General features: G+C 30.6%; 1 protein-coding gene across 1 annotated transcript in view; it reads right to left on the bottom strand.

The window, feature by feature from the left end:
- The window catches only part of LOC129231003 (glycine receptor subunit alphaZ1-like), a 75,043-nt gene that overhangs the window by 16,546 nt on the left and 35,299 nt on the right, over positions 1–23,198 (bottom strand). The window contains exons 6-7 of the mRNA XM_054865248.1: positions 3,609–3,743; positions 446–819 (exon numbers count right to left, since the gene is read on the bottom strand). Coding sequence (XP_054721223.1) covers positions 446–819; positions 3,609–3,743 — 509 coding nt within the window. The remainder of the gene's footprint in view (positions 1–445; positions 820–3,608; positions 3,744–23,198) is intronic.

Below are 23,198 nucleotides of genomic sequence, written 5' to 3'. Positions count from 1 at the left end.
TTTGGCAACCTCATCTTCCAATAAAATGAAGATTAATATGTCTCGTAAATTTAAAACATTGTACTGAGGACTCTTTTTTTAAAAAATCTATTTCTAAAAGAAAAGTAAATTAATTCAAGTAATTAACATTTTAAGCAATTCATATTATTAAAGCATTCATAATATTCTGTCCTACTGCGTGGTAATTTTCGAGACTTCTGAACATATAAATATGTTTCGAGAAAAAAAAACTATTTGTTTGCAAAATTTTATGCAATGTATCGTATTGATTATATTTTAACTATTACTAGCTGGAAACAATATTTCATAGCTATATCTAAATTGGTAATTATTTTAAAAATAAATAATCCATGGAAAATCACTACAGAAATAGATTTCTGTACGTCCCACATTATATACTGAACATTTATTCCGCTATATATTAGTAAGAAGAAACACTGATTACCATTCTGAGTGATATGTTTTCATCAGCCACTTTGATGTTAGGAGGTGTTGTCCCTCTTTTGCGCCACAAGTAGTTGACGAAAGTAAACTCCAGCAATGCAGTGAAGACAAAAGTGGTGCACGCTCCCATCCAAACATCAATAGCCTTCACATATGAAACAGGCGGCAAGCTACTTTGGATTCCAGAGCTTTTTGAGGATATTGTGAGCAAAGTTGTAACTCCCAGAGTAATACGAGCAGGTATTGCTTCCACATCCAACCAGAAGGAGACCCATGAAATGACAACTATGAGAACAGTCGGCAAATATGACTGTACAAGATGGTAGCCAATTGAGCGCTGCAGATGGAACTCAGCTATCAAGCAACTGTATTCACCTACATTTATATAAATGATATTGCATGCGTTAATAAAGCACTTTTCTAGTTAATTTGTACTCACCTAAGTGTACATAACCGAAAATAGGGATATTTTATCACTTTTGATATGAAAAATGGATTTTAATAAAGAGCAATGCTCCCCTTAATTAACTTTAAGAGCGGAATTGCTTAACTTTCGCTCCTACCATACCCTCTCAAGGCTTGAAAAAATCCCCCTTTTTTAAAACTGTCTTTTATAATATACAATAAGAAAATGTTTGAACTAAAGAACATTTTCTTATTGGAAAGTGGTCGAATTATGCACAGGAGGATAACTCTGCGCGCTCGTGCTCCCATGTTCACGTCATAAAACACGTGGTTCGTGTATGTTGTCGCCATTTTGCAGAGAAACTTGAAAACTGACTGTGAGGAAGATGGCATTATACCTGTTCTTTTGTTTGGGAGTGTGATAAAACTTTCGTGTCACTTTCAATTTAGCATAAATGACACATATGACACAATACATATTTCTTTCAATTTTTAGATTTTAGTTTTGAAAATTGTTCCAAGTATAGGCCTGTAAAAAAACTCAAAGAGCAAAAAATAAATAAATAAAAGTGTATTTTCTCAAATGACTAACTTCTTTCTTAGATAATATTTACATTTCAGTTTCGTATCGTTTCTTCGCCGGCAGATGAATTATGCACAATTTCCCGACTGGGTTGGGGTCATTCTGCATACAGGAAATTTTCAGTTTTTAACTTCTGAATTTATTTAATAGAACGCAATTACTCAGATGATTTGTATAGTAAACTTTACCATACAAAGTGCGCAGAAGTCGATCACTTTCCACTCTGCCTTATCTTTACTGCAAAAAATAAATTCAGTAAGTGCAGAGTGACATAATTATCTACACCTATTCAGACCATTAAAAGCGATGGAGAAAAAACCAAATAAAGCAATTTCTATAAAAACGCGTTAAGCTGCGTGCTGCTACTAAAACGTATCCGCATTACAACAAATTTTATTTCAAACATCTCAAAATTTAAGAAAAACTTACTTCATTTAAAAAAAGTTTTTACTTTCATTTCCGACCATTTTAGAGGGAAAGGAAGATAAGTTTTAAAGACATTAAAGTAAGCTTTGATATATGAACGTACAAAGGCAACCTTTTAGCGCACTATTAAAAATGTATTCAAAAAATATAATGGGGGGGGGGGTACTCAAAAAATATCAATAGGGACCCCAACCTAACGTAAATTCCCAAGAATAGAAGAAAAAAACGAAACTCTTAATTAATCAGTGATCCCTCACAGTAGGGAAATAATTAAGGATTTTATCAATATTTACTAAAATATTTTTTATGTTAGAGAATGTTAATTTAATTAAGGAGTCATTTTTATATTAAAATAATAGTTGACTACTGCTCAAATACCAAATGTATTCATATTTAGAGCCACGAAGTCGAAAGGAGAAAAAGTTGTATTTACTGCTTGGTTCACGAATAGTGATCACAATACCAGACCAAAAATGCAATACCGAGATTCGGTATTTTTTTTATACTTGATACCAGAATACGGGTATTAGAATTTTCTCAAAAATTGATCAAAACAATGTTTTGCTGCAGTATTTGATAATTTTGGTAAAAAAGTGCATTAATTACGAAAATGTTTTATAAACAAATACAAAATGAAAGATCAACTGTTGTAATAAAAAATACATATTAGTAAGAAACACAATGCATCTATTGAGTTGTCACTGAGCCTGTAACTCATTTTAGTGCTCACGTTTCTTACAGTTTAAAATACCCTTTTTGATTTCACGCTTGCCTCGAAGCACTTTATCCCCCATGACTACATAAATAACGCTACCTTTATTTTTAAATTTTTTAAAATGCCATATTTACTAAAAAAACTCAAATTATTGATATATTTGTTTTAATAATATTTTATAAACTGATTTTCGTTCTCGGAAAATTTTGTTTAAACTAAAAAAGTTTAACAACAAATACTTTTTTAACACATACTGGTAGTTTATTAATTGATAATCTGGAAATTAACGTTATTTTGTTTTCATATGACAGGTTTTTTGATAAAATACAAATTTTAAAAATTGATTTTTATTTTCTTTCGTGAACTAAAGTTACACAGAAGTAAAAAAATGTTCAAGTAAAAACTCACTTCAGAACAATAAAATTGAAACATTTCGATCAGCTTTAACAGAACTTTATCATTCTACTTTAAAAGCATACATTATGAAACAAACTTACAAGATTATCCTTTTTTCCAAAGTTAAACTACTTTTTACTTTTTTTATTCCTACAGGAACCAATGTCTCGTTTTAAAATAAAACAATGTTTTGCATTGCAATACTTTTTGTTTGCACTTGAACGAGGCGACAGTTTTAGATTTCATATGGTGTTTATCTTTTACTCATATACAGAGTGAAGTTTTGTTCATGTTTAGAAAGAAAAAAACATAATATAACATTTAATTACTGTAATTTAAATTACCGAACATTAAGTTAAATTAATTTTCTCCATTCCATAAAATACTTGCATGATTGGTATGTTTTTTTTTTTTGCTTTCTTTTCAATATAATATTTTCTACACAATAGCTCCAAAAAACCATACATTTAAATTTGAACTTATTTAAAATTAGGAAACTTTATTGAAAAATGTAGCATCAAGTTTAAAATGTTTCACATTACAGATTATTGTTGTTTATAATCTAGTTTTGGTTCTGAGAAAAAAGAAATCTTGAATTCATCGACACGAGACATTTATGAACAAGAAACTAGCACGTACCGATGTGAAACTTTTCACTGCAAATAGATGTGTTGACGCTATTTATTACAAACTGGGGAAGTTTCAGTTTTTCGAACAAGTTTACAGGATTTTCTTCTGACCATTTCAAATTCAGCTCACTAGTGGTCTTGGAAACTGAAATTAAATAAATCAATTAATAAGACACCTTAGCACATGAACACAATTATGTGGTTAGTCTTGCATGTATTATTGTTTTGCATCTATGATATTAACTATTTTATTCTGAAATTATTAATTGATTAAAATGTGTTTAATCCTTTTTTGTTCAGAAGATTAAGTCATTTTTTAAAGCTGAATAAATGAAATGGATACCTGGGGTCGACGATTTTTTGCAACAGCCGTAAGTGATACTCGATGTAGTGTAGTTTTAAGATCTGGTCAGAAATCAATGATGGTTCATTCATAGAGTTTGAAAAGTTTTCAAATACAGGCTCTTTTTTAATAACCATCTATGCTCTTTATGAAAAGCCGTGTTATGCACATTTCACCTATTTTTATGTTGTCTTTCACTTTATAACGATCATAAATCAATTCCATCATTTAGAAATATGATTGTATTTGGGTAAAGGATTGAGAAAGTAACTGAAGCTGCATTTTTACAACTGAGTAATAAACTATTGAAAATAAATAAACGCGTTTATGCTCAAAAATAAGAATATAAATGTAACGTCAAAGAGAAAAGGAATAAGGACTTACTTTTTTTTTTTCTTGTCACAAACTTGCGTGACCTTGTGGATTTCAAGTTTTTTAGCATGTTTACTAAGGTTCTAATGTACCCATCTCTCAGAGAGTTTATCTCATCTGATTTCATTTTGATCGTCTTTTTCGGGAACAACATTATGTTAACAATTGATAAACACTGGATTAATTTAATGAGATGATTTATCCTTTTTACCGAACACTATTTTTCAAATATCAATATTTTATTATCTTAGCTATCATTAATTTTAAATATAAAGTTCATCAGAACTCATAGATTTCTTAATTGAATTAAAAAAAAAAAACTACCTATATGGTGTATAATTACAGCTGTTGTTTAGATTTACTAATTCATGTTTTACCGAGTAAATCATTTTGAAATTAAATATATTTAAAAATAGTCTACTTTGAGACATCTGAACTCAAAACGTGTACTACATCCAATGGAACACCAACCTAAATTCAAATTGACCAAAACACCACATGAAGTATAGTTAAAGCCGTCGCTAAAAGTTACTGGCTCATTGTTTATAGAGTAACCACCCGGTGCACACTGGGGCGAGTGTATGGAGAGGTTGGACATTTTTAGTAACCCAATTTCTACTTAACAATTTGATCATATGTTGTTATTAAAAATGTAAAAGTAATGATATACTAAGTAATTAATGCAAATTAAAATAAGTTATTAACAATTAGATACAAATTTCATAGAAATATGAAGCAGTTTATCCATATTCCATTACATCATCTTCAAGCGAATTCTTCACTTCTTGTGGCATTTCTTGTTGCAGATTGTAAGTCTTCGGGAACTCATTTAAAATCAGATAGTCAGAATTGATTAATAAATTATTAAATACATCTCCATTGTTATCTCTATTATTATTAAACTGATTCTGTGAGGTATTTATTTGAAAGGGTTTGCAGTAAAAAGTAAACCAACTCAAATATGTAAACATGTTTACTTGGCTTTAATTGTTAATATATTTTTAATAGGCAGGTTTAAGCAAGAACTGATACCAGATTATAAAAGTTGAAACTATATACAATGTATTGGATTTACCAGTTTTGCTGGCATTTGCTAGTGATTTTCGTAATTCAAAAATACGTTTAAAATATTTTGACAATGATCTACAAAATTTTCTTATTTCCTAAGATACGTTTTTGGATGTTTTTGTTAGTTATTAGGGGGCGCATAAAGCACAGGACATCACAGCATTAAATTTGTTGAGTTTTTAAACAAGTTATCTATTGTTTACTAAATTGTTTACTAACGAAGTATTAGCAAGTTAATTCTTCAAATCAAAGGTATCATCTACTGGAAAAATGAGAAACATTAGTTAGTTTAGTGGGAATATGATCTTAGCTTGTCAATACGACAATAAAAATGCAATATTAAATGGTTTAATTTTCCGCCCAATGTCCAAAATCACTTTAGGATTGCCTCACTGTGCGGTAGTGCCCGTGCTAAAAATTTAAAGAAGTTCCTTTGAATACATAAAAAAAAATTGCCCCTTTCTGCACACACACACACAAAAAAAGCAGTAACACTTCCTTTGCATTTAAAAATATTTCTCCAAATCAATAAAAAGCATTAAATTACATACAACAGTTGCTTTAAAATGTGAGACAATCCACCAACGTCATTGCTTATCGTCTATCTCACCAAGCGACCAAGCTACTGAAACCCAGCCGATTAGCGATCCAATCTTTTAAACTAAATTTTAAAACAAAACCCCGCTCTCTCTATCTCTCCCCTTTCCTTCGAAGAAAAAGAACGTAATGAAAGAAGCACATTATATCTAGATCAAATGGAAAATCCTGTTCCTCATAGAAAAAATAATTTAAGTCAAATACGCAACACAGTTCATATAAAACCAGAAGCGATAAAAGTATTTTTTTATATATATAAGGATCGCGCACGAAATAATAATGCCATACAAAAGGACAAAAGTCATAGCTGCACTTTTTTTTTTTTAATCAAAGTTGAGTTACGGTCACCAGGTGGATTTTTGTCACATATTTCACCTAAATACAATGCGTTACGGTCATTTGTCAATGGGAAACATTTTTTTTTAATCTGAAAAAGTTGCATCTATATTAAACACATGGAGGCGCAAAACTTTAAACAAAAAAAAAAAAATCAACAACAGTTTACCAATTTAAAAAAAAAATCTTCTTTCAAAGAATTTCTTGGGAAATAAGAGACCAGCTCCCCTGTAATTTTTGTCACATAAAAGGTATGCTCTCCATCCGTCTTTTTTCAATAAAGTTATACTACCCATTCTTTTAGGGGAGCACTAACAAATTTAATAAACAAGAAAACATTTTTATTCATCCTTCACCGTTAATAGCTGATAAATTAGCTGAATAAATAAGCTATAAATTTCTGAAATAAATTTACATTCTGCGTACAGTTATTTATGGATTATTTATTTATTATATTGTTTGAAGTATCCCTTATATTCACGAATATATTAGCATTTCTTTTGAAAATACCGATTCGGGCTCATAACGCGTAAAGTTTTTCTTCCGGGCCTACCAATGTTTCAGAAAACTTGACAACATACAGGAGGAATAAAATACTAAATTTTAAATAAAAGTATTGGAAATTATTTTATGATACATAAACGCATAAATCAATTTGTTTTTCACTGAGCAAGCTTGAAATATAAGAATAACCTTTATAATTTCACATCCATGTAGATGTAGCAACACAGAAAACAATTCCAACTGAACGTCTTAAAAAATTTAGAAAGATATCTGAAGAAATGTATCAGAATTCATTCACATTTTCTCATTGCCTTTCATTTTCGGAAATAATCAAACGTAAAAAAAAAATTATTAATCCCAACGAAATGCGGTTGAGATTAAGTCTACAACCGTATTTTATAGAAACAATACCCACCATTTCATCAAACATTCACCTGCAAATTAGTTTTTGCACTAATTCCCATTTTTTCGCAAGTGATGCAATTTTCTTTTGTCCGCCACAGTATCAGTGTGAATATGCACAAATACTAATTCAATACCAAAAACCACAAATAATACATATTTGGTAACACATTTAAGCGAAATTTTTGTTACATTGAAATAAATCATAAACAATCTGAAGAAAAGGAAACTAATGAAAAGTAATTTCAATTTCTAAGCCAACTTCAAAGCGATGAAGAAAATTGAACTCGTAAAGCAAAAAGAAAAAAAAGCGGAAACCCAGCGCAGACCATAAATTTAGATAGCTACATATTTGTTTGGAAACGGTTTGATTTTGCGATAACTTGCTCTATTGTCCCCATCTCAGATTTTTTGCTCTCCAACAATTTATTTCAAAGATCGTTTCCCTTTTATCATGTAAAAGTTCATTGCTTTTCTCATTTGTTTTTCTTTCCATAAAGTCCTCGAGTAAGGAAAAAATTGAAAAATGAAAGAAAGACGATAGCATGGTTTGAAAATTCGCTTTCAGTTATTTAAATGGAGAGCTAATTAAATCCATTCGCGTAAGAGTTTCTCCCAAAACTATTAAAAAAGCACTTCTAATTTCTAAGAATTTTAAAGAACGATGTGTTACATTTAATTACATAAAATAAACCTCAATAATCACCGCTGAAAAAAAAAATGAACTGACAGCGTAACATCATTAGCATATCATTATTAAAATTTATTATTAATATAATCGGAAATAAGACATAAAGCGAAATAAAGTTTAATTTTTCCTTTTTAAGTTTCTTAAATTGAGGGTAATATTTCCAAAATTTATTGCTGAGGTATTTTGCTTAACGCTAGGTGTTGCTCATCTATAAAAATTTATTAGGTTTCGTTTTATGAAAACGAACAAAATAGATAGTTAACAATGGTAGAATGAACAGAATCACTCCGGGAAAGAAATAAGTGGATCAACACAAAGGAAAAATTTGGTGGAAGTATTTTACTGATAATGTACTAAGTCAAGAAAAGGATACCATCAATTTTTTTATTTTAAAACTTTATTTCAAACAACAGTAAAGATGTTATAAAGCTATTACTTTCCACATAACAGTTATATAAACTTTAAAAAAAAATCATATGACAGCGTGCATTATTCAAAGGTCCCCTAGCTAAGAAACCATTTAAAAATTACAGGGTCTGGTGAAGTAAAGAGGTCATGAAATCCACTGTTTTATCATGGATGATAAATGCAAGACTTTACTTGAAAACTTTGTGTTCTTCATCATTACAAAAATAAAGAACACATTGTGCTGAATTTTATTTCAAAAATATTTAGAATAATCTTATCACATTTTTTTCATACTCATTTGTTACCAGGCTTGGGGAAAAGTGATCAGAGTATATACGAGTACAAAACCATCTTAAATTACCATTTTTTTTAAGTACTCAACACAGCAAGTTCTTTAAAAGAAACTGACTTTATTTAATTAAGATGCAAATTTGTAATAGTCAACTTGGAGAGAAGTTACCTCACCAACAATTTTTATCGTACTTGACTCCTCAATTTCATAATTGTTGCACCTTCCCTAATTACATTTGAGACAGTGACAAGCAAAGGGATGTCAGTGACATAGTTAGTATGTCAGTGTCAGTTAAAATTTAGTACACATAATAGGAGATTATCTCCTTTGCTTTGGGGCAAGAAGTAGAACTAGTAGTCCTGGTTATGCTGCTATACAGAATAATTTAGAAAACATTTATAATGGAAGTCTACCTTGGATCTGAACTTTAAACGCGTTTGATTCAAAAGTTTGAAAGGTTCACTTACATCCCTTTGCTTCTAACTGCCTCAAATGTAATCAGAGAAGGTGCAATAATTTTTGATGTTTTTCTTTTTACAATTTCGCGAAAGATTTTTATGAGTAAGTAAATATAGCAACTGCACGGTGTGTAAATAACTTAGGTTATATTTTTAGGAAATATGTTTTGCCGGAAAACTGTAAAAGAAAATTATTAATATATATATTTTTATCAAACTTATAATATTTCCATCTATATGAAATACTTCTAGGTTTAAGCTTCAAATTTTTAGTAATATTTAACAGACATTTTCGGGACTTAAATCACTGTACTAGAAAAAAAAAAAATTGAAAAAATGCGGTTCCATAAAAAATGTTTTGAATTCTCCAGAGGTGACATAAATACAATCTTGCACGATTTAAATTTGTTGCATATAAGCTGAATTGTATTTAATTCAGATTGCCTTGAATTGTGTCCAAAACAAAATCCTCTAAAAGAAACAGGACATGCAAAATGTGACTTTGGGACTGTTGGTAAAGAATGAAATCATGTTTCGTTCCACCACAGAGACTAGGGGGTCAATTAAAACGCTTCATTTATTTCCCCACGAGGTTGAAGTAGGTTGATATTCGCACTATACACAAGAAGTGTAGAAGATTTAGAAGTTATATACAAACAATACTCAATCGGTGGACCGTAGGTCAAATGCAATCCGCTGTTTCCCACAATTGTAATCTAAAATCGTTTAAAAACGAAAAACCATACAAAAAAAAAAAAGAAAAAAATGAGCGCTGAACTTAGGTAAGATACAAAATATGTATCTTACATCAAATATTATTTTCAGAAAAAAAAAGGAAATATGAAAAGCTTCATTGTTTCCCTTTACTCCAGAGAAGTGTTTAAAGGGTACATTAAAACACACTTAATTGCACACCCGAAAATAGGTGGAAAGGTGAATTTCATAAAGCAATTCCAATACTTAGAATACTATTATCAACTTTTCACGTGACAAGTAAAGCCAGTTAAACTAATTACTTTTTTTGTACCTGCTCGCAAGGAAAATGTACGATCACTAAACTTTAAAAAACAACTTTTTTCTTTACAGTTTTATCTTCAAACAAAGATGGGACCTTTACAACTGTATGGAAAAACACGGAACTATCATAATTATTTTTTATATATAACCTTATCTTTACTCAACAAAAGTTTAAGTTATGCAAAAAAAAAACCTAAATAAAAATATATTAAAACTTACTACACATGTTGGAAATAGTTCGTTCCATTTACCCATGTTTCTCTTTATCCCCAATTGACATTAAATGACCACAAGTGTAAATTAGTATAAGCTCAAAATGCTGTGTTTATATCTCTGTGAATATTGGTCGCACCTTTGTCAAACGTTTTGTTCACAAATTGTATGCGTGTGATTTCTGTAAACGTAATTGTTGGGGAACGTGGGGATTATAATAATTAATTACTTTTATTCTTTTTCGCTTCAAGCATTTAATATCCTAACTCTTCGTGTTGGTTTGACCATTTTTTAAGTATATATATATATATATATATATATATATATATATATATATATATATATTTATTTATATGAAATTAATTACTAGCTGTAAAATGTGACAAGGCCAATTATTCTTATTTTTATACTTATACCACGGATACTGCAGAGAAGTAACCACTAGCCTGCATTTTAAATAAAAAATTGTTTTAACTTTGAGCTTCAACTTTATACAGTCATGAAAGTTAAGGAGTTTTTTTTTTTTTTTTTTTTTTTTTTTTTTTTTTAACAAGATAGCGTGATGAAAATTTGTGCAGCTAAATTCCTTTCCCCTCGTGACGAAAAAAGGCACGCCATAGAACCTTCCTTTTACCTTTACTCTGCCTTTTGTGGTTTATGATGGGTTACTTAGTGGTTTTTGAAATTGCTTTTAATGCCAAACTTCATTATATTTTTATGTCTTCTCTAAGGAATAGTTAAAAATTGTTATCAGAAAATCATTTTTTTATATATACCCGGGATAACGCACGGCTCCCGAGCAAGCGTTAAGACGCGCAAGGGCCATTGAATGACCCAGATCAATTTCAAGCTCTACGCATATAAAAATGTTACTAATCTACTAATTTACTGTTCAAACACTTTGCCGACATTAAAATTTGCCTTTAGATATAAGTGAGATTCATAAGTCAGCTTTATTTAGCATTAATGACAAAATTAATTCAACATTTTCCCTTTAAATTAGGTTAAGAGAGATGGAGACACTGAATAATAACGTTTTATGTGAGTTTTATTAACTTTATGACACATGTAATATTTTTATTGGTAATTTTAATGCAGGCAATTTTAGATTTAATGTAAAAAAAGAAAAATGCTACAATTTTCGATTTTAATTTGAAGGAAATATTTCGTTTAATCATTGCGTTTCCTATTCGTTTTATGTCAGTTTACACTATCCATTGTTAAAAAAACATATTCCTAGTAATTTACTTCATTTAAAGAATCTCCACCGTCTTCTAAAGCTGTATTCTGGTAGATAAAATTTTCATGATATGAAAATTTCTTTTTTAGAAAATCTTTAGCCCCATTTTCTGTAGAAGTGTAAGTAAAAGGTTAATTCCTATTTCGTATGGAATCAGCATTGCTACTATAAACGTGCCAAAATTTCATTGCAACAAGAACAGGAACAAAGGAATCGTACAGTGAAACCTGTGTAAGTTGACCCTTGCGGTTCACTACTTTAGTGGTCAACTTAAACAGGTGGACAACTTATAGAGGTTGATTTACATGATATAGATCTAACTCTGTGCCTGAAAAAAAGCGGTCACCTTAGACAGGTGGTTAACTTACAAGGGTGGTCAACTTTACAGGTTTTACTGTAGTACCTACGCAAAAGATTTGGGCCGGTAAAAAAAACGGAAGGACGCGCGGAGTCTGTCGATGACATCAGCAACTGACTAAACGCATATTAGTAGAAAACAAATGGCTGAAATACTTTCCAACTAATAACAAAGAGACAGACAGGGAGACCAAATTCAGCTATTGATTCGGAATAAATGAACTGATGGTTAGTTTTATGGGAGCTACAATCTCCCGAGAGTTTGCAATAATAAAATGATCCTCGCATTTCCTCCCAAATTATCGAGTTTTGTTTCTTCTTATTTGTTAAGAATTCGTCATGTTGTGTTAAAAATTAAAAAAAAAAATGCGTTGAATTAATCAGCAATACATGAATTGTTATTGGGACACAAAACAAGATACTGTGTAAATCTGGCCGAAATCAACATCATAATGTGAGTTTTGCTTTGATTTACAATGCCTCGTAGTTTTTGCAAATTTAGCTGCTTAAAACTTCAGAAAATTTTACATACGACTGCTAAGGACCCCAGAAGAAAGTTTGATTCTACATCGGATACTTGTTTTACTCATAAAGTATAAACGTTTATGTGCTTTATTGTTTATGTATGCGGTAGTTTAGTTTAATTCTTGGGTATTTGTTGAGTGCACATACCTAGTGGAAAAAAGTTCGTAAGATGAGTTTTGAAAAGTTGTGTACACTAAATTAGTTTATTAAAAAAATGTATTCTACAATTAACTAACAGATACTTTTTTGATTTATTGTACGAGGAGATTTCAAAAGTAAGGTAACATGCCCCTGGAACACAATATGTTGTTTCGGGAATTATAAAAATATAAAGTGTAATATGGCAAACGTAAAAATACATAGTCGTCATTCTTAACGAGGCAATTGTTCAATAGGGTGGACGGAAAAAAGGATATTTTCGGGAAGCAACTTATAATAGAAAAACAAATTTGTGCATAATCATCCTAAACATGGGGAAAATAATTCAAAAAATTGATATTTTTGTCTTCATATCGCGCATTGGTAGTCAAGTTTGAAAAAAAAGGTAAAAAATGGTGAATTTTCAAATATTTTTATAAAAATCCAAATGTTTAAAATTTGTGTTCTAATCCCGTTTAAATGCTTCCTTTAAAAAGTCTTTTAATATATATTTGAAAATATTTACATTCCTTTACAGTTTTTAGTTCGCGCATAAGCAGTAAAATTCCGTGAAATCAACCAAAAATCGGCTTTTTAGCTTATTTTGCATATTGCAGTATTTTTTCTTTTAGATCCCAGTTATATACTTTTTTACAGTAAACATGCACTATACAACTCTTTGCTGGAACTACAATTATATTGTGTTGCATTAACAAGCCAGAACCCACCCCAAGTAGGTGGTAGCACTTTGTGTTCTACCTGCAATTCCGTGTTCTACGTTTCGATCAAAGTGTGAAGTCGGACTTAAAACTCAGTTTTGGCATTGATGTTTGAAATATATAAAGGTTTTCATATAAATCCAACTTTCCCGTCTAATACCTCAAATGAATTTCTCCAGATTCACTGAACAGTTCCACAATCCATTCCACTGCCCGTGTGTGATATGGGAATTTTAAGAATAAATGTATAGTTTCTAGAAAGGATAAAGTATCCTTGTTTTTCACATCATCACTGAAGCGGAGGAAGTAAACACGTTGACTTGTCAACTAACTGCTGTAGTTCGAAGCTTCAAGTCTTAATATTGATGGAAGAACTTCTGTAATAACTATAGAAGTGTTTCTTGATTGGAGGTCTTTTGCGTTCTATAGATACCCTACTGTAATCCAACTCCTATATATTTTGCCTTTAGTGCATTGCCATGACCAATAGCAATTTCTCAAAATTAACAAAGTAAGCATTTCTTTAAATCACCGGATCCACCATGTTTGGAGGAATATTATACATCTGATTTGTAGATTTTGTAGCTTTAAATAATTTTACAGGTCCATGTTTCACGAAAGTTTGTTCCCTTCTTTAAAATGTTTATTATATCAAACCACAGAAGCATAATTTTGAAAGATAGTATTTACGAGTGCTTTCATTCCACTAGTAGTTTAGTTTGAATATTATACAGCACCAGCACTACGTTAGCACACGATAACGAAAGCTATTGCCTGAAACGTCTTAGTTTTGTGGAAGCGAGATCAAAGTCACATTTTCCCTTCAGTATAACATTAACAATATCCATCAAATATTTTTACTCGCTTTTTAAGTCAGTTTCCAAAACTTTGATTTCTTCTGACCGAGTTCTTTCTAAGTTAATAATATTTAATTTTATAAAAACAGTTGATGCTTTGCCTATAAATCAGTAAATGTTCCTCTTTTACACTTCGGTTGTGGAATGAGTTATTTAACTGGTTAGTGAGTAAGTAGGTAGAGTATTTTGGGATGAGACGAGATTTGGATTAATATAAAAACATTTATGCTCACGATCCTCAATGCAAAAATTGAGTCAAAAGTCGAACTTCAAACTGGGATCGAAAAATAGAAACTTGTTTAAAACCGAATAGTTATTATGATGGTAACGTACTTTACAAATGTATGAGTCCTGTCAATACCATCCTTTTTGGGAACTGCAAGGTGGAACGCAAAGTGCAATCACCAACTTTAGGATGAGTTCTGGATTGTTAATGCAACATAATATAATTTCAGCTCCAGCAAAGAGTTGTATAGTGTACTTTTATTGAAAAAAAATATGTAACGGGGATCTAAAAGAAGAAATATACAAAATAAGCTTAAAACGTCGATTTTTGGTTGATTTCACCTAACTTTGCGGCTTATGCGTGAACTAAAAACTGTAAAGGAATGTAATTATTTTCAAAGATATATTAAAATTTGGATTTTTGTAAAAAATATTTAAAAATTGATCATTTCTTACCTTTCTTTTCAAACTTTGCTGCCAATGCACGATCTGAAAACATAAATATTACTTTTTTTTCAATTATTTTTCCCATGCTTTGGATGGCATTACACAACATTTTTGCTATTAGAAGTTGCTTATCAAAAATTTCCTTTTTTTTCGGCCCACCATATTGTTCAAGCGGTACATCAAAACATTAAAACTGGCATAGAAGAAATTATCGTCAAGGTTGTGAAGCCACGTCACGAAGGCTTGCTGAACCACAGCATTGGTTCTGAAATGCTCACTTCCTGAGTCTTGGTTGTTTACGGTGAATTGTCTGTCGCAATCGGCCCAGGGTTGCGCAATAATGGGTAGCATTACGGTCGACAATGTTTCCGTCAACTCAGACATCTTTTAACTGACATTTCGTCCTGATACTGTACATCCAGCTCAATTCACTAGCACAGTTTGAAAGCTCTAATCAACTTCTTTATCTTTGGCGTTTACCGTTTAAATCATACGTAGAATCTGAACACTCGTCAGAACTCTTGTTACCTTACTTTTTGAAACACCTTTGTAGATTTATTTGATATCTTTCTTTTTTTACCCACATAAAATGATGTATTTACGTCTTTTCCTGTTATCAAATGCCAGTTACAGTCACGATATTTAGCATATTTAAAATCTATTCGCATACACTTATCATAGTTCCCTTAAACAACTTATTAAGCAGTTATTACTTACGCATTAAAATATAAAACTTGCCGCTCATGCTTATAATTGATTCAGTATTCCTTTTTTTTCCACAATATGCGATTTATTAGATTACTTTAATTCTTTACAATGTTTCTGTCATTTTAAACCAATTTATTAAGGTCATAAACAATCAAAGCTTTGAAAAGCAAGTTCAATTCGTGAAAGACAATTTCTTGCTTCAAAGTCAAATTTTGTTGAAATAGCAATAGCATAAGAGATAAATTTCAAGTCTTCCTTCTGCGCACATATATATATATATATATATATATATATATATATATATATATATATATATATATATATATATATATATATATATATATATATATATATATATATATATACTTGCTTTCGCGAAACCTTTTCCCCCCAAAGGAAAATCGTTGTAAGTTATAAAGTATTAATAGTTGTAAAGTATTAATAAAACATATATTTATAGTGATATAATGTCGAACTGAAAAAAAGGCTACTGTAGAATATGCCATACAAAATATCGGCGATTCAATTATTTGTTTATCTTTTTAAAGATAGCAAATTTCGTATTGTAGCTCATAAACAATCAAAGATGAACTAGTTGAACTTACTTTCATTTATGATGCAACTTCAAATATTGCAAAAAATAGTTTTTCGTATTGTATTTTTTTACCCCAAAATGTTGAATAGAAACAATTTCCAATAAATTAAACTTTTATTGTGTTCAATGAATTGAGTTTTAACTGTTGAGCGACAGTGTTATTTGTTTATGAATAAAAAACAAATTCAATTACATTTATTTACAATGCAACAGACGATAAACTTTAAAAATATATACATACCTCTTAAATTATATGTCGCACATTTGTTTTCCTCAAAATAAGGTTATTTCTCAACTTATAAGCAGAAAAGATGATTTAAAGTTTTAGAAACTTTTCTATCGCTTTTGTGACAGCGCTTATAGAAAAAAGGAAACGATTCAACAGATATGACACATAACGTTGCTGTATTAAAGAAATCGTACGTTAAAAAAAAAAGATCTATGAGAAATTACCTTCTATTTTTAATATTAAGGCTGAGTGCTGCAGAAAAAAAAGACTTCAAATTTAATAAAAAATCGGGAAAAAAATATTTTTAAGTAAATTCTTAGGGATTCAAAATATTTCTTTAAAAGCTCTTCTGACCATGTGGCGTAAAAAATATTTTTATTCATTGCTTTTTTAAACACCAAACACTCCGTTAAATTTAACTTTACAATTAGAATTAATCGATGCGCAATGTAACCCCGCAGTCGAAACGGGATACTTTACGAAACTGTTATTTCCATAACTTTAAACATTAATACCATACCAAAATGACTGCCAAGAAACCATGGAAATTTATCAACAGTAAATCACACTTTTATTCCACAGTTTTGCCTTTAGATGCACTATCTTAATCACTGCGCATCTGATTGCGTTCTTGTGTGGAATCTGGTCCGTTTTTATGACATGCTCTTAAAAACCACGGTTTTTACCATTGAGAAGATATAAAATGGAGGGAGTGAAGACTTTCATTCATGAAACCCATTCCCCAAGTTACGTGATATATTTTAAAGCAAAGCATTGGAAGAAATCAGGTTTCTATCGCTTGTTTCGCGCAAAACGTGCCAACCATTTTTCGATGTTGGTTCACGTGACTAGGGATCCTTGAGTCAGCTTCTCAAAAGATTTAGTATTGTATAAGTTAGATTATTTAGTCTTATTAAGCTTGTACTGCACTATTTTTTTTTTTTTTTACTGAGACTATATGATTATTTTAATACTTTTGACTTACCTATGCAATTTTTTACTCCTCGTGCACTTAATGGTGGATTTAGTATTTACTGGTTCGCTGCCTTTTTGTAACAGGATTAATTTATTAACAAGTTTTTTTTTGGGGGGGGGATTAAATAATGCTCTTCCTTTGAAATTTACGTTGGCTAAAGTAGTTTATATTTTTATTTATTTTATCTTCTCATCCAGAAATTCGGAAAATATTTTTTTTTAGTTAAATCTTTTAAATAATTATACTTTACTGTAAATTCCCATACAGCTCTTCCCTTCTAAGCTTGAAATAACAACGACGGTATTCATGATCCAAATTATTTTTTTTTAAAAAAGTTAAAGTTAACAAACACATATGTCATTCTCTTTTCTTTTTTTTTTTGCTGCTAAATTTAAGAGGAGCAACACCTATTTAATTCCCATTTTATTGTCCCTTAAAGTACGAAAAAAAGGTATTTAAGTATGTTCTACTTCTTACTTTTATCCCAATTTACCCCCCCCCCCCACCATCACCCATTATTATTTTATTATTATTTTTTACATAAGATGAACTTTATGTGAGATTTCTCAGTTAACACGAACGTCTGCAAATAAACAATAAAAATATTAAGTTTTGCGGATTTCTTTTGGTCTTATAAGGCCATTTTGAGGCATTTTGGCTCATTTTAATGGTTTTTTAGTATTTAGGAGAAATGAGTTTTAATACGTATGTATTTTTTCCAAACATTTTAGATTTTACTTCGTTAATCGCTTTCTTTTAAAATTTTTTCAATTATTATATTATGCCCGCGTACTATCCGGCACTTTCCGGGTAAATATTTCCAGTTTAGAGGAGATAGTATTACAGATGCGCCTACAAACAGACAAGCACAGGTTTAATTAGTATAGATGATGTTTCTAAAAATATTTTTTGTGTCGAAATAATCGGCAAATCTGCTTATTTAAGGAATAGTTTAATTCTCCACCCATACTTTGCGAATTATTCAGATTTTTGATCATACTGATCACCTCTAATCACAATTAGTTTGATGAACGAGATTTTACTTTAGGTATATCGTTTTCCTCTGAATTTTTTATTGACTTTATTTTATTATTAGTTGTAAGTTTGTAATAAAATTCAAAATATACCTATTATTTCAACTCTGCGAATTAAGTATCACGGACTGAATCGAGGAAAAGCTGTTTAGTTTCAAAATAATCAAGTAGCGTATGCTTTTTTGCGTAATCTCAAATATTATCCAAGTTGACAGTTTTTGATTCCGTAGATGGGCATTTTCTTCAATAATATAATTATTCTTACTTTGCTTACATTCTTCATATGTTATCTTTAATCTATTTAAAAATGCATTCTTTTAAATTAAATAAAGTATTTTTGGAGCCGTGTTTGAACTAGCAAAGATATAACTTTTATGAACTTGCTTAACAATGTAATCGTTTGATATAATGAGATAAATTAGTCTGGCAAATATTTATCGAAAGCTAAGATAGTTTTAAAATAAAAACACAGAGTAATCGTTCGTACTTCACTGGGAAAGCATTTTCTCCCCAGTGTTCTTAATAGTTAGGTTGTCATATATGATCAAAAGAATTAAGATGCACTTTAAAGTTAGAAATACACATTTATTTTATTTCACATGATGTGACAATTTCCAACTTGAAGTTTAACAAGGTTAATCTATATTCAATATTTTAATGACTAGAAAATCGATTTGCGATTCTTTTGGAACAAGTTCAATGTTTCTACTTCAAATTTTGACATAGACTCCAACAGAGTAGTTAATTAAAAATGGCTGTTTTAGAAGAAAAATAATAAAATATTGTTTCATTAATGAAAGGCGATTGAATGAAGTTTGGTTTTTAATTTATGAAAACATATTTATAATGAATCGCTATTTGGCATAATTTTGCTAAAGATAGAGATATACTATAGATAGAGGCATTGGTGTTACTATCGATGTTGTCAAAAGCTGTAAATGTGTAGATCAATTGTTTATTCTTCATTGTATGAGAAATCTATGCAGTTTGACCCACATTTTCAATAGTATTATCGCTTTTTTTTTTAGTTTTTGTTGTTATTGAACTTCCCTTTTCATTAGTTGTCTTTTAAAAATCCTAGACAGGAATATACAGTACAGTCGAGTCTGTTTAATGGAACTTACAACGAAAAAGCATTCTAATGAGCAGGATATTATATTATCCGTGACATTTAAAAGAACATTATAACGGACTGATACATCGAAGCTTTGTCACATTAAGCGGAATATTCTTTTAACTTATGTTTCAATAAGCCGGCTGGAAAATATTTTGTTAATCTAGTTGACTGAATTGAGTAAAGATTGTATGGATAATAATATACAGAGGCTAAAATGAAAATTATTGTTTATATCAAAACATTGGGAACAAAACAAAAACATAATGAAATTATAAAATAAACAAAGAGTCTAATAACCCGTAAAATAACACTCTTGGAAGAAGAAAACAAGTATTGGTTGTTTAATACTTACTGTTTTTCGACTGCAGCAATTATCTTGAATTGAAAATCGTTATTTTTTCTAAAAATTTTCAATGGCTTTACCTGACACTTATCCATGTTTCATACAAAAATAAAAATATAATTTATTCTTGATACTATTTCTGAAATATTTATTTGCAGCTATAAAATCTAATCGCCGTCTTTTCGTATCACTCACACGAATACTTTTGCGTCACGACGCCACTATAAGAGCCTCCATTAATAATAATTCAAATTTAATCAGTAGAGAATTTAACGAGTTCAAGATTATACGAGTTAGAATAACATTACATGTTAAGAAGATGAATTACAAACACTCTTCCTGGAGCTCATTCAAATCAACTTTCTTAACTATTGCGGATAATGCTCAACCGAGCAATTAGTTCGTCGCGTTCTTGGAATCACTAATGAAGATTGGACGCTTCGGAACCGTTCCGAAAGAAATTAACATTAATAATGGCATTCATGAACTCGAGTACTGTTTGAATTATTTGAAATGTTTTAGAAATCAAGCAAAGCAGAAAGCGTTTATTTTTACTTCCTTTTACAAAAAAGGAAGTATTGTATTCACGAAAAAATTTTCACTCAGAAATCGACCTTAATTTCCATTTTGCTCACATCCGATTGAATGTTGAGTTTTTTTTTCCGACTCGACCACACGTGCATATATACCTAAGAACGTATACACGCCCGAAATATCCGTTTTGACGATTCCCGAGTTATTTACAATGAGTTTTCTCGTAATGTCTGTACGTATGTGGCGTATATGTGTATGAGCGTATATATGTCGCATTACTCAAGAACCGTATGTCCTAGAAAGTTGAAATTTGTACGTAGACTTCTAGTGGAGTATAGTTGTGCACCTTCTCTTTTGGTTGCATTCTGGTCTTTCTAAAGGAATCTTTTAAGACTTTTTAGGGGGAAATCATTCTTAAGTGGTGTTAAGATTTGGCGGACACTTGGCAATATATCGCCAGTCTTTTGGTGGCCAAGTTTTGTCGCCAACTTAGCGACAAATTTGACGTGTTTTTTTTTTTTTTTTTTTTTTAAATCTGGTTTCGATCTGGCCACTGCTTGTTATATTTAGAGAGTTAACTATTGAATCATATTAAAATTGCCAACAATTGGAAAATAACATTAAATTTATGGGAAGTTATGTGATGCACACATCAGCTCGTTGACTTTGTATTAGAATTCATTTTAATTCACGAGACATTATCAGTACATTAAAGTATTTAATATAAATTAAGTGTTGAACTTTTGCAAGAGATATTTAAATTGAATTTTACATCTTATAACCAAAAGTATTCGGACACTTTCAGAAGTTTAATTTTTTACGAATTTCACGAGAAACAAGATGCTGACTGTTCTGTAACTTTATCTCCTAAAGACTGACATTGGCTCTATATACTGACATTGTCTCTATATATTAAACAAAAGTAAGGTGAAAGAAAGTGTCAAAGGAAGTCTGTGTTGGTGTCTGCGTCCACGATACCCCATAGCACATACAGCCTGAAATTTTGTACAAAATTATTTACAGCCCCGGAGTTTTATTTTTTAAATTTCGATTTTTTTTTCTTTCTTGTAATTAATTTTTCAAGCTCAAATTTCACGTCAATTGCCTATTAAAGGGATGAAAAATTTTCCAAACTCTTTAACATTCAATATCGTTCGAAAGAGATTTTGTTTCTGCATCAAATAGAGCTTGTTACAATTTTCTCAATTAATTAGAACAGCAGATAAGGGTTTCCATTTTAGAGGCTCTATTCTAGGCTAAATTCAATTCAAGCCCGTATATAAAGAGCAAAATATAGTACTAGAGACCACGAGTTAGAAAGCGACTTTTCAAACATACAAAACGGCCGTTTTACTATGTTCGGGAGGCCCGTACGCTGTGAAATTTGGTACAAGTTAGTTTGGACCCTAGAAGAGGGGTGCTCTTTGAAGAGTTTCTTTAAAAACAATTTTGTTACACGTATTTTCACTAAGTTTTTTTGTCTTCCGGTTGGAGGGGGATTTTAATATTTTTCTATGTTTAATAAGTGTTTTACTTAAACTCTATTTTCTACGGGAAAGGGAGCGTGTTTTTTTTATTTTTTAAAACCGTAACGCTTATTGTAACTGATTCTTCTTAACAAGCACTTAAAATCTTCACGAACAAAATAAGATTGCAAAGCAATCTTCAGGGATTGGTGATTGGTAACGAGCAAAGGGTGGAGCCTCCCAGTCCTTAAAATAAAAACAATCATTTCGGGGATCAAAAAGAAACAACTGAAGTAACCATTGAAGATGGTTTTTTGATAATCCTTCACAGTAAATAGCCGGAAATATGCTCCGTTATAAAAAAAAGAAACTAGTTTATTCACTACTTACAATTATTACATGGACGTTCATAAGTATCACTTTTATTCGCAAAAACGTAAGCATTCCTTTAAAAATACCTAAGGTGAGGTCGGGTAAGTGCGTACCCTCTTCTTCAAATATCAGTTTATGAAGAACGGTGCTCTGTTGAAAAGTCTTGCACAAATATAAAATTTTTAAAGTTCATTTCCCCGTCCCTCTTTAAGGTTTTCAAGCATATATTATGACAAATAAACCAAAAGCAAAAGTTTTAAGATCTATTTTGCGGAACTTCTTTAAAAGGTCGCAGTTGCCCCACTAGGCAGGGTAAATGCGACTCTTCGCCGTAACACACATTTGTATTTAGTAAATTGAATTTGGCATGAATGCCACACTATATTAATTAATTTTAAAGTATATTTACCGTTAAAAACCAATGTGTATAGTTTTTGTAGATAATTATGATTTTAATTTAATTTAAACGAGAAATACAAATGAAAGAAGGAAGTGAACTGAAATACTTATGTTAGGAGCAGACACTTTATTAATTGAAAAAGAAAAAAAAAGAAGTAGCCACATGAAAAATGATTTTAAAAAAAAATGTAATGAAAACCCATGACACTATGCCTTAGAAACTTGTGAATGTGAAAAAGAAATAGAACTATCTTTCTTCGGCGCACAGTTAACTGTGGGAGAATGCCGAGAATTTGTACTCAACTATTGCATTCACACATCAATTGCTTCAAGTCCATTCATAGTTTCTCAATACGCTGAACAATTTGCTCAAAGAATATGTGTGTGTTTCTCATTTGAGTATTCAACTAAAAGCACTGCTTTGAAAGCACAGCTGATAGATAAAAACCATCATTTCCAGCGCACACTTTTGAAGAACCATACATGAATTGGTGGCTCGATCGGTTGAGAGAATACGCCGCTAGAGCTGGATATATCAAAAACGTTTCATTTTAACCACCCTGCAGTATTAAAAAAGCTCAGCACTTGCTGCGAGTGGTTAAAGATTTATGAAATTGA

Source organism: Uloborus diversus, chromosome 10 (assembly GCF_026930045.1).
Source record: "Uloborus diversus isolate 005 chromosome 10, Udiv.v.3.1, whole genome shotgun sequence".
In the NCBI taxonomy this organism is placed as follows: Eukaryota; Metazoa; Arthropoda; class Arachnida; order Araneae; family Uloboridae; genus Uloborus; species Uloborus diversus.
This window is presented reverse-complemented; position numbering and strand designations above follow the sequence as displayed.